The following is an 11,785-nucleotide window of genomic DNA, read 5'->3' as shown; positions in this document are numbered from 1 at the left end:
GAAGCATGGTTCAGACTAAAGAAGCAGCAGCTGCCTGGGGCATGCTCATCCATGGTGGAGGGCTGGAGGACCAGAGGCCAAGTCAAACTATGCGGACACATTCCAAGCCTCTGCTGGGACGTGGCTGAGGTCATGTCCACTTACATTCCATTGACCAAAACAAACCTCACAGCCAGCCCAATACCCATAGGCAGGGCAGTACACTGGGTTCATGCTGGGGAAGGGAAAAGTAAATATTTGTTGGATAATAGTACAAGCTATCACAGGGGGTCATTCAAAACTTAACTCCCAAGGCCGCTGCTGCCTTCTCACAGTCCCCTGGAGCTCTTCCTGACTTTTTATGTTTGGGTGGCTTTTACCACCCAATGAGTAAAGATAATAAGAAAAAGCATCCTTATTTATTGAGTACTTAGTATGTCCCTGTCACTTTATATATATGTATTGTTTTTCATTCTCACTACAGATATGTCAGATAGGAGTTGTTATGCCCACATTACATATGAGAAAGCTACAGATCAAAGAGAGGAAGTATCTAATCCAATGTCACTAAGTCCATGCCAGAGATAGATGGTAAGCCCAGTTCCAGCAGACCATCTAATTGCCCACGAGTACTTTCCAGCTTCTTAGGGTGCTCAGTTTTATTGATCATCTTATTTGATTGATTGATTGACTGATGTCAATGACGACCACAATGAAATAGTCCTACACACCAAACTGGAAAACTAAATTTAAAAGATTCAAAATACCAAGTGTTAAAAATGTAGAGTCTCAAGAACTCCATACACTGCTAGTGACAATGGAAATGGGCACTTTGGAAAGCAATCTTCCCAAGTATAGATGTGATCAATAGAGATATAGATGCAGATGATATAGATACAGATATAGGCATAGACATACACGTAGATATATAAGCAAACGATATTTTTAAAAAAATCTTGACTCGAGAGGACTAAAGAGGGAGAAATGTCCTTAAAGAAAGGCTTGATCCTGAAGGAGCAAGAACATAAAGATAACATTTAACAAAAATTTTACAGAATACAGGGAAATTGGCTGGTAGGACTGTGAGTTTTGGAGCACTGGTGGAAGGCTTTGGAGAATCACAAGGAATGGGCAACAGATTCACATTAAGCATTAAGAGCTCGGTGGGATGAAGACACTGGGAAGCTTGAACTTTGGGTGATGACTCAAGTAAAGCAGGAATGCACAATGGTATTCATCTGGATGGTCCATTCGGAGAGGGTGGGTTACCATTTCTACTTAGAACCTCACCTGGAATTGCTTGGGGGGTGGGGAGGCTCAGGACCAGTCCTTCAAGGAGATCACAGAGATTGAGACCTACCCCCATGGCACTCCCCCTCCACAGTGACGCCCCCCGGTGACCCCTCCCCTTAAATCTTGCAGAGGAGAAGCTGGGAGACTGAGCTAAGTTATGCCTCCTTGTGCATTTTATTGAAACAAGTTCAGAGACTCAGATTAATTGCTGCTAAATTTCATCTTGCTAAGTCAAGCCCTTTTCTCAGCCAGCTGAAGTTTTTTTGATATTTTAGGTTTTCCCAAGTGTAATAATAATAATTCAAATACTACTACAGAGGGCTTTTGTTTGAAAAGCAGCCCTCTCCCACCACATACTCCCCCACCCACAGGGCTGCTCTCAAAAGGCTCTTTCACCATCACTAATAGGAGGTCTCCAGTGGGTTAGTTCATTTTCCTAGATAAAATACTAATTGTCTCAGTTTTTAACTCGCCAACTTCAGACAACGCATATTGACTTTTCATGCCACTTACTCTTCATTTACGCCCACCCCAGATCCATCCTCCCCTTACTCATGCCCAGAGGAAGGGCACTGCTTGTAAGGGCTTATCAGCAGGGTGTACATTTAGGTTCAGCCAAAGAAGGCACCCACATGAGGCAGGTGGAGTGAGGCCCTTAACCCGGTCCATGCTCACAATTCTCTGTGAGCCCATGCCTTTCACCATTGTCACTCCAGGGTCCTGAGAACAATGGTAGGTGAGCACTGTGGCACCACCCCCATTTCCTTTCCCCTCTTTCTCTCCAAATATCGAATAGTTGTATCATTATGTTTGGTTTTCTCTTGGTTGATTGCCTTTGCAACTTTTAAGGAAATGTGTAGGGTGCACTCCTGTGTCATCAAATGCCATCCACACCCCCATGCCCTCCGTGTCAATCAAAAATACCAGCATCCTTCCCGTCTACCTCCATCACGATTGACATGCACTTGCAAAATGTTATCAAAAACTGCAGTCTGTGCCCTGACCCCAATTGTTTTCTATGTTTTTTTTTTCCTATAGGCTTATTCTGAACCTGAATACCAATTAACAGTGCCTTCGTGTGGTAGCCACAGAATCATTTCCACTGCAGAGCCCTATGGTGTGGATGGGCTATGCCTCCTGTTCTTGGGGTCCAACATCTTGGTCCCAGCATTTTTCAAAAGAGAATGTCCCCAGACTTGTGGCAAAATGAATGATCTTTTCTCATCTTCCATAAATGGCCCCAAATGATGCCATATTTTAGTTGGCTTCATATTTGGACCATGACTTATTTGTACAGATTTTTATTTGTTTCCCTGGGGTTTCAGCCAACATTTTTTTTTTCCTTGTGGAGAAGTTATGTATGCATTTTCATGACATTTTCAGGTGTATCCAGCTATTCAGGTGTCTTTTCTCCTACTGTGTTACTCCTCCTGAAGTTCATGAACCCCCAGAAGAAAAGGAAAGCCTGGAACCTCCCTGCCCTCCAGCCACACCCACCGTCACCTGGATCCTAGGGCTCCTCTGTCATGGCGTTCTCCTTTTTCTGGCAAATTTTATCTTCCAAGAACTTTCTTCTGTTTTTAAGAACTCAATGTTTTGAGTCTATACATATCCAGAGATGTCTTTATTCTTCTCTCATAGTCAATTGCTCTTTCAGCCAGGAGTAAGATTAAAGGTTCAAGGGCATCTCCACCCCCTGAACTTTGAAAGCACTGCTTTGTTGTCTTTTAGCAAAAGACAACATGATGTGAGTTCTGATGCCAGTCTGATTTTACTCTTCTGTAGAAGGTGCCCCTGTGGCTCACCTCACACCCACTGGTCCCCGAAAGCTTTTAAAAATGTTCTCTTCATCATTGTTGCTCTGAAATTATATAAAATAGAGATAGATGCATTTTTTAAATTCAGCCCTTCCAGTCTGAAGGCCTGTATTGCTTTTTTTAGCTCTGGACTATTTGCTCCTTCTTTGTCTCCTTCATGAAATTTATGTGTAATTTTCTCCCTTCCATCTTCCCTGTTCTCTCTTTGAGAAATTCATACTAGTTGGACCTCCTAAGTCATGGCTCATCTTTTCTCTCTTGTTTTGCCCTGAGTCTAGGAGAATTTCTTTAGCTTTAACTTTCAATTCTTTAAGTGAATTTTCACTTTGGCCATTATACTGTTAATTTTTGAGAATTCTTGCTTATTATTTGTTTTTCCTTTTCATCGCACACTACTCTTATCTTATGGTTTTAATATTTTCTCAAATCTCTGAACACATTAAGATTCTGCCTTGTTCCTTTGTTTAAAATTATTTTCTTATTTATTTCTGTTTCTTTAGCTGAGCTTAGTTTTTTCTTTTTTTCAACTTGGCCTTTTTCTTCCACGTTCTGGCTCTTGTATGTGACTTGGTTGTCATATACAGTTGTCTATCAACATTTAAAAATGAAAGACCAGGCTGATTATTCCAAAGGGTTGTTAAGAACTTCCTCTTCTATTGCTGAATCTATCTGCTTCCTGATCAGCTTTTCTTTGGGGAGGAAACATCTGGCTGTGAGATCTGTGATTCTGAATTATGTGGTCTCTGTTTTAGGGTGTGTGGAAAAGGAGCTTCCTGACAGACTATGGGCCCCCAAATCCCAGAAAGAGGAGGGTTTTACTGAAAAAAACTCCTTCCCACACTAGCAGCCTTGGTTCACTTACACGGTTTCTTAATATTCCTAAATACAGCCACATGTTTTTTGTCCCTGGGCCAAAGTTCTGTAGGGGGACTGAGATTGGGAGGGGTGAGGAGCTGCCCCTACCCCAAATAGACCTTCCACAAATCTCCGTGTCTCCACCCCCACTTCTAACTCCCACCCTCCAGCCTGCTGACTCTGAGCCTAAACCTCTGTGTCTCTGGAAGACCTAGACACACCCTCTCCATCCCACCCACCCCACCATGGCCACCCCCCAGCCTCCTCCTGAGCTTCTCTGGGCTGGAGCTTCCGTCTCCCTATTTCCTCCCCTCAACACGCTTCACACCCCATCCAACTTCCTGGGCTTCTTGAAATCTCATACATGCTGAAGGACCCCCTTAAAGCCTCTTCACTTTGGAAGCTAACTTCTTTTTTTTTTTTTTTTTTTGGAGTATAGTTGGTTTGCAATGTTGTGTTAGTTTCTGTTGTGCAGCAAAGTGATTCAGTTATACCTATATATATATTCTTTTTCATATTCTTTTTACAATATAGTTTATTACAGGATACTGCATATCGTTCCCTGTGCTATACAGTAGGGCCTTGTTGTTTATCCATTCTATATAGAATAGTTTGCAAGGAAGCTAATTTCTTTTATTATTCCTTTCACGTAATTGTAATGGGCTATCAAAAGTGAGAGAGTATAAAATATAGTAAATTTGTTGTCTTGAGCCATCCACCTGAAGAAACTTATAAAGGGGAGAAATAGATAAATAGTTACCCATGTTTGCAGGGCCTTGCCATGACCATTCCCATCTGGAGGTGGACCAGTTATATCTAGCGGTGATCATGGCACATTTATGTCTATGTGTGTGTTTACTTCACATGATATTTAAAATTTTTTTCTACAGTCCTTTGTCTTTATTATCTTAATGAATGTGTGAGCTTCCAAAGGGGACCTGCACCAACTCCCTAGAAGCACACCAGATGTAAGCATCACTAGCCCATTTTGCACATGAGAAAATTTGGAGGTACAGACACTTAGCAAAGTGGCAAGTGGTGAGCCACAAATGAGAAGTCATGTCGCCACATTCCCAGTCCTGGTCCTTCCTCGCTCGTGAGATTACTCTGGGGATTAAATGAGGTAAACTACACAGAGCTCACAGCAAACGTTTGCCAAGTAGCGTCACCACTCCAGTTCCCTCTTCCCAGTCACAAAGCTCCATGCCCAGAATTCCCCCCTCCTCTTGGCCCAAGACAATAAAAGCCACAACAAAAAGTCAAAGGAGGAAGCTGTCTCTTCCCTTATTGGGTCCAAGAGCTCAACTGGGAGCAACTGGAGAAGCCATTTTTTAGTTCAGTTTCATACCAACAACTTACATCCAGAGGGAAAGGGCTGTGACCCAAACAGGGCTCCCTGGACGTTTGTAATTCACTAAGTGCTGGAAGATGCTATTTCCCTATGTTCTGATGAGACCCACTGGAAACTTGTCCAGCAACTCTCTTCCTCTTTACTTGTGTCTTGGGGCCTCCAATACGAAGAGCCCCATCAAGCTGAGCAGGAAACCAGGGAGTCACCAGGACACAGGGTTGAGCAGGAAGGGTGCTGAGGAGGGTGACCTGGAAGCCCTTCCACCACAGCAGAGCCGTCCCTGAGTAGCTGTGTGAGCATGAGCAGTTTCTTCACCTCTCTGGTCTCCAGTTTCCTCTCCTGTGAAATGAAGAAGATGGAAAAGGAAAAACAAACAAAAACAAAGCGCCACCTGCCCTGTAAGGACGCTGTGGCATTAGCGATAATCACATGTGAGAGGTCCTCACGTAGCATCAGGACTGGCACTTTCTAGGTGCTCAGGAAATTGTCCCTATCTGTCCCTATGCCTGCTGGGATATGTTTCCCTGGAAATTCACACATTCCCTACAGTGTGGGAATTACACAGGCTGACCTCCAGGCTGCGCCCTTTTCATGGACTCTTCTAAGATTCAAGCCAGCCCCTCACTCCCACATTTCTCTGTGCTCTTTCTTTCTGTCGTTTTGTTTGTTTGTTTGCTTGCTTTTGTTCCCAGCCTGAAGCTTCCTAGCATCTCAATCCTAGCCCATAACAGGTTGCCTTTAGATATGTCCCTGATGGATGAGATTTTGCCTACGGTCACTTCAAACTATCCTAGACCACCTGGTATTCCTGCTGGGTTTCTATGCTGCCCCTCTTCTCTAGGTATGGTTTGGAAACTTCCAGAGACAGGCCATTATGGATGCGTAAAGATCTGCCTTTGGATGAGGCGCCCTGTAAGTTAGGGGCATGGGCTGTAGCTCAGGGTCTTGCAGCCTCACCGACTTTGAACATGGGGCACACTCCTCTCTGCCGGGCAAACTGAGAGCCAGCCTTTAGCAAAGTCTAGACCAAAGGGGGCTAGCAGCTCAGTGTTAGCGACCAACATTAGGTGTCCTCCCTCTCAGCCTTCACAATGCCTCACTGACAGATTCTCCTCAGAAAGACCTGTGTGCTGCTGGGAAAGGGGAGAGTTTCCTGGGGGGCTGCAGATCCTGCCACCCTAGGTCTCTCTGTGCTTCTCTGCACCCCACCTTCTCCACTCCACTCCCCACACACATTACTCACAGTTTGTGACCGAACCAAACTCCTGTTTCTTCTCTCCACTCCTCTTAAAATATACAGAGCCATAGTCTAGTTTTCTTAAAGCTGCCAACTTGCCAATCAGATAAGTCAAACTATTTCTGTGCCAGTGAGAAAGAACCAGAAAAAGACCCAAAGCGAAAAAATACTTACTGTATTTGCAGTACAGTAAGTCCCCTACGTAGGAACCTTCAAGTTGCGAACTTTCAAAGATGAGAACGTGCCCAGAGAAAGGATGAAGAGAGACAGAGGAAGAAGTAAGTGAAGAATCAAAGAGACTCACGACACAGGAAATGGCAAAGGGATTTTCTTTACTTGAGGAGGCACTGTTAGTTTTTCAGGCACAGGACCCGAACCTAGAATGGTACACAAAGCTTGCAGCAGCTGTTCAAAAGGCAATCCAGTGCTACTGTGTCATCTATGATGAGAAGAAAAGAGCTACTACCCAGACATCAGTGGATCATTTTTTCAAGAGGGTAGATAGAATTGAATCCAGCAAGGAACGAGAACCTGTGCCATCAGCGTCAGGCATGAGTGACATGGCATTGCAGCTTGTCCTCTGTCTCCTATTGCTGGCAGTCCTTCAGCTGTACCATCTCCCACCTCCTCTCCCTCCTCCAGTCAGTAACTCTTCCTGCCTGTTCACGCGATGCCAGCCCCTGGGTGCCAGCTGTTGTGCTGTACTGCTGTACTTTTCAAGGTACTATACTGTCTAAATCCTAGCTCCACTGCCTTGGACAAGTTCTTGTCACTGCTCGCAACCTCAGTTTTCTCACCTTAAAAATGGGCTCGTGGCAATATCCTCTTTGAAGTTATTTATGGGAATTAAGTGAGATAAGAACTGTTTTATTGTTACAAGATATAGCTGAGTTCTTTACTCCATTAATAAACATCCTACACATGAAGACACACTAGTAATGTGTTTCTGCGATTCAGTGTCAGACTCTTGCCATATAATCTAATGTTTCATATAATTATTTTATGTTTTAAAAATAGCCCTCATTTCTTTAAAATTAGACACTTCCATGGTTAAATCTTCTAAAATATACTAAGTGTGTCTCTGTTAGCTGAACTACTCACTATTAAATACTACCTACCTTCTTTTCAGAATGGCCTGGGGTCCTTAACGTAAACCAAGTGTTCCTGTGAAGGGAACGGGGACCAATATCTTTAACTTCTATGTGCTGAGTAAGACATCGTACTATCCCATTAATGATTAATTGTCTAGTGTATCACCCACAACAACTTTGCAGATTGCTTCAGTTTCATAGACGAGAAAAGTGAGGCTCAGAGAATTTAAGTAAAATACTGATGGCTACTCAGTTAGAAGGCAGGAAAGAATCAAACCCAGATGGAGTCCCAAAGCCTTAGCTCCTTGGTACCCCACGGTGAAGTCACATCCTTCACTTCAGGATGGAGCGAAGATGTTTTAGTTGTATAACAAATGCTACTTTGTTCTTGTATCTGAACTCTATAGTTTGTCTGGATTTCTACCTTTGCTGTTCAGTCGTTTAGTTAGTTACTTAGTTTTTGGCTTCCTGTCTATAAGGAATTCTTGTTACTTTTTGGTGCTTTTAACCTGTCCTACCCCAAGAAATTAATTAAACAAACCTCTTATGCTTATGTCTAAAGGCCAGTTAACTGTAAGTGAGCCTCTGAGAAGTTCTCCCATAAGTGAGGTGGGATGACCTAGGGACTCATTCTTCAGTTACCTGGCGGGTCTTTGTCTTCCTTTCAGCTCCCCAGGTGCATTTCAGATAATTGAAGTTGTTTTATTTGTGAACTCTGAATACAGCGGATACTATTATCCAACATGGACCTATATCTATTACAAAACAAAATGTTACACGGTTACAGTAATCACTGCCAGCTTCTACTAAATGCCTTCTCTGCCCCACTGTTATTTTATAGACATTGTCTCTCTAAAACTCTGGAATGTAGGTGTTCTTATCTCCATTTTACAGATGAGGAAACTGAGACTCACAATTTCCACACCTGGCCAAAGACATTCTGTGAATAGCTCACTTCACATCAACATGGACATGTTGAGCATGGAAGTCTGATTAAAGATCTATAAGCAATATCTAATTTAAGAGAATTAGGAACAGTTTCCCACTGTGTCAAACAGGCAGCTCTAATAAAGATGCCTGGAGTGGTCCAGCCTGGGAGGCACTGGGGAGAGCACCTGCATCGCACACCTCCAGGGGGCAGTCTTGAGTTGTGTTCAATCTGGAGGGTACTCCCAACAGCACACACGTTTACAGACAGCTGGAATGGTGCCCTGGGATTGCAGCAGAGACGAGGACTGTCAGATAAACAGCAATGAAAAGCACCACGGGAAAGATCAGATATGAGACAGGAGAAGGACAGGGTGTTTCCTGGGACTGGGATTTAAAACAAGGGTGACATGTTCTCAAGCTCCCTGCCTTTCTCTCTGCAGGGCGAGGAGAACTTAATGCTGCATATCACATACCATTCTTTTTGGTTGAGATGGGTAGACTGTATTTAACTAACCAGAGTGTCAAAATCCATGTCGAGTTTTTAATTGCCTAATAAAGTGAATTCTCCACAAACTCTACTCTGTCAGGAAGCCTCAAACAAAGGTGATCCAAATAAGTCACAGGCCTTTGTCCAGCAGTCATTTTTTTTCCTAAGACTCTTTCTCAGACATTAGCCCATGGATTGGGACAGTGCGCCGGAAGGGGCCAGCAAGCCAGGAACTCTTCCCAGGCCACAAAAGCTCCGCGGACCTGAGAGGCCTCATAAGGACCAGCCAAGACTGAAACTCAGGTCTGGCTGTATTTGGTCACCGTCCCGGATGGTGGCGGGGCAGGCCATCATGTCACATCTGGGAGTTTTTCAGCCCACACGTGGGGTAAATCTCAACCACAACCTCTGTATGTGGTAGCTTCAGATGGAAACAGAAACTAGTTAGAAAAATGTGATTCTTGCGCAGGGAAGTCGGAGCACAGAAGAGTTCAGAAGTGGGCGGGTGTCTGTGTTAAAAAAAAAAAAAAGGGGGTGGAAACCCCACCAGCCAAGTCTGCAGAAAAAAACTAAATGAAGTCTGCCTATCTCGGGGCCGGAGCCCCTCCCCTCGGGCCGCGCCGAGGAGTGTGACACAGGTGCCGCGTCCTCCCGGCTGCTGAGGGTCAACCACCGTCCCCTGGGCCGCGCCCCGCACTGGTCGGCGATGAGCAGCCCCCAGGTCACACCGCCGCCCCTGACCCGCCAAGGTGAGTACTCGCCGGGGGACGGGTCCGCGGGCGCCGAGCCGGGGAGGGGGGCGCCAAGGAGCCCCGGGGTTCCGGCCGCGCCCGGCCTCCTGGGTGACTAGGGGCCCGCCCGGCCGCGTCCCCGGGCATCGCGGGGTCCCGGGCATCACAGCGCCCCGGGAATCGCGGGGTCCCGGTCCGGAGCCCCGAGCCTGCTGCGCGGGCTCCGCGCGCCCTGGGCCTGGAGAGGCCACCACCGCCCCCGCGGCCATCCGCTGGCTTTCTGTTTCTTTGTGTGCTGTTGGGGATGTGCCTGTGGCAAGAACTTTTCCCCTAAGAGGATAAAGCGGGAGAGGCAGATCGGTAAGCAGCGCAGAGAGAAAGCACAAGTTGTTTGCCGGAGCTGCCCGGGCAGGACGGTGGAGGCGCGTCCGCAGAAACTCTGAGTTAACTCCGCCAACTTCCCGACTCTCTCCCCGGGCCGAGCGGGAACCAGCCACACGCCCACGCCCATGTTGCAGGGATCCGCTCGCCTTGACCGTTTGAGCGGTTGCAATTCTTCAGAGGCTGTTTTCTTTCTTTCTAAAACCAGCACATGCTTTCTTGCGGAAAGGAAATCGCCGTGAGATTCTCTGTGAATCTCAAAAGCAACGTTCCGAAACACTGCTGGGCCTCCCCGCCCCTGGGCTTTTGCAATAAAGAAGTAAAATTTTATTTAAAAAAAAAAAAAAAGAAGAAGAAGAAGAAGGATGATTCCCTCCTGTTCCCACCCTGGTTAGGTCTGATCGTATGAAACTGTCAGAGAGGAGACATTCTGAGTCTATAATGTAATCACGTTACGTAAATAATATGATCATGATATGGGTTTATACGTCTTTAAAAGAAAACAAGGTTGTGTGGCCTTAGGCGGCAAACTTGAGCCTGGGTGAGCGGGACTGGGTCTGTATCTGCATGCTCTGCGCCTCTGTGTGGACATGGCCACGTGTGGACGGGTGGCTGAGGTGCTCGGTGCCATCTGGGTGTGCACAGAGCTCCTTGTGGAGGCAGGGCCTTGCTGCCTGCATCGGGACCTCTTGTTACAAGGAGGCAAGCCCACCTCTCTTAGCTACAGTTTCATCATCCGCAAAGTGGGAATAGCAGGATAGTGTGCCTCTTTGGGTTGTGAGAATTAAGTGCATGTCAGTGGTTCAGCGCAGAGATGAACACATGTTAAGTGCTTGATAAATGTCGGGCATCCTTATTTTCATTTTACATCATACTGTGGATCCATGAGCTTGTGTGAGTTAGTGTTTACGTGTGTGTGTGTGTGTGTGAGGGTGAGTCAGACACTAGTGAGTGAGTGTGTGTGTGTGTGTGTGTCGGGACCAGGGTTAAGGCGACAAGGCACTGTAATTATTCCAGTTCAGGCACCGAGGAAGTGCAGGCCCACAGCCATTCCTGTCTGGAGAGGACAGGCTTGCTCAGGGAGCCTTGCCCTGCCCCCGACCGCACCCCCCCTGCCCCCTCCTCCCCCTACAGCAGTTCTCCAGGATTCAAGTTTCAGGCCTTGACCAATGACTGCAAATACTTCCCTTGCGGAACTGATGGGGATGCAGCCCTTACTTGCATACCATTCCAGATTACCCTTAGGATTTACTTTCTGGCAGGATCTCTGCCATGGGAGAACCACGGGGCCCTATTTCGTGCTGCCGACTCAGGCAGGATGTGTCTATATCCTGTCTCAGTTTACATCACTGCCCCTCAGAACCCGACGTTAGAACAGAGAGGACCCTCTGTTCCCTCCCGGCCAGGCCTCCCCTAGCCTAGCCTTTGGGCTTATGGGTTCAGCCAACTCCCATAAGCCCAAAGGCCGCAGGTATTGCGGAGGAGTCCTGTGCGGAAATCCATTGCCTTGCCCTTGGAGGGAAGCGGTCAGCCTCAGCAAGGAGATGGCCAGGTCTGGCAGCTTTATATAGAATGTGCCACCTCTGGGAAAAGCAGGGAGGGTTTCGTTCAGTGCCAGATGGCATTCCATCAC

General features: G+C 46.3%; 1 protein-coding gene across 1 annotated transcript in view; it reads left to right on the top strand.

Annotated features, from left to right (window-relative positions):
- Nucleotides 1-9,313: 9,313 nt before the first annotated feature.
- GYPC (glycophorin C (Gerbich blood group)) overlaps nucleotides 9,314-11,785 on the top strand; it is a 44,663-nt gene continuing 42,191 nt past the window's right edge. The window contains exon 1 of the mRNA XM_081242024.1: nucleotides 9,314-9,789. Within this exon, the coding sequence (XP_081098150.1) occupies nucleotides 9,747-9,789 (43 nt within the window). The 5' untranslated portion in view covers nucleotides 9,314-9,746. The remainder of the gene's footprint in view (nucleotides 9,790-11,785) is intronic.

Source organism: Mesoplodon bidens, assembly GCF_964165515.1.
Source record: "Mesoplodon bidens genome assembly, chromosome: 8".
NCBI lineage: Eukaryota > Metazoa > Chordata > Mammalia > Artiodactyla > Ziphiidae > Mesoplodon > Mesoplodon bidens.
Note: the sequence above shows the minus strand (reverse complement) of the source record. Positions and strands in the feature narration are given on the sequence as shown.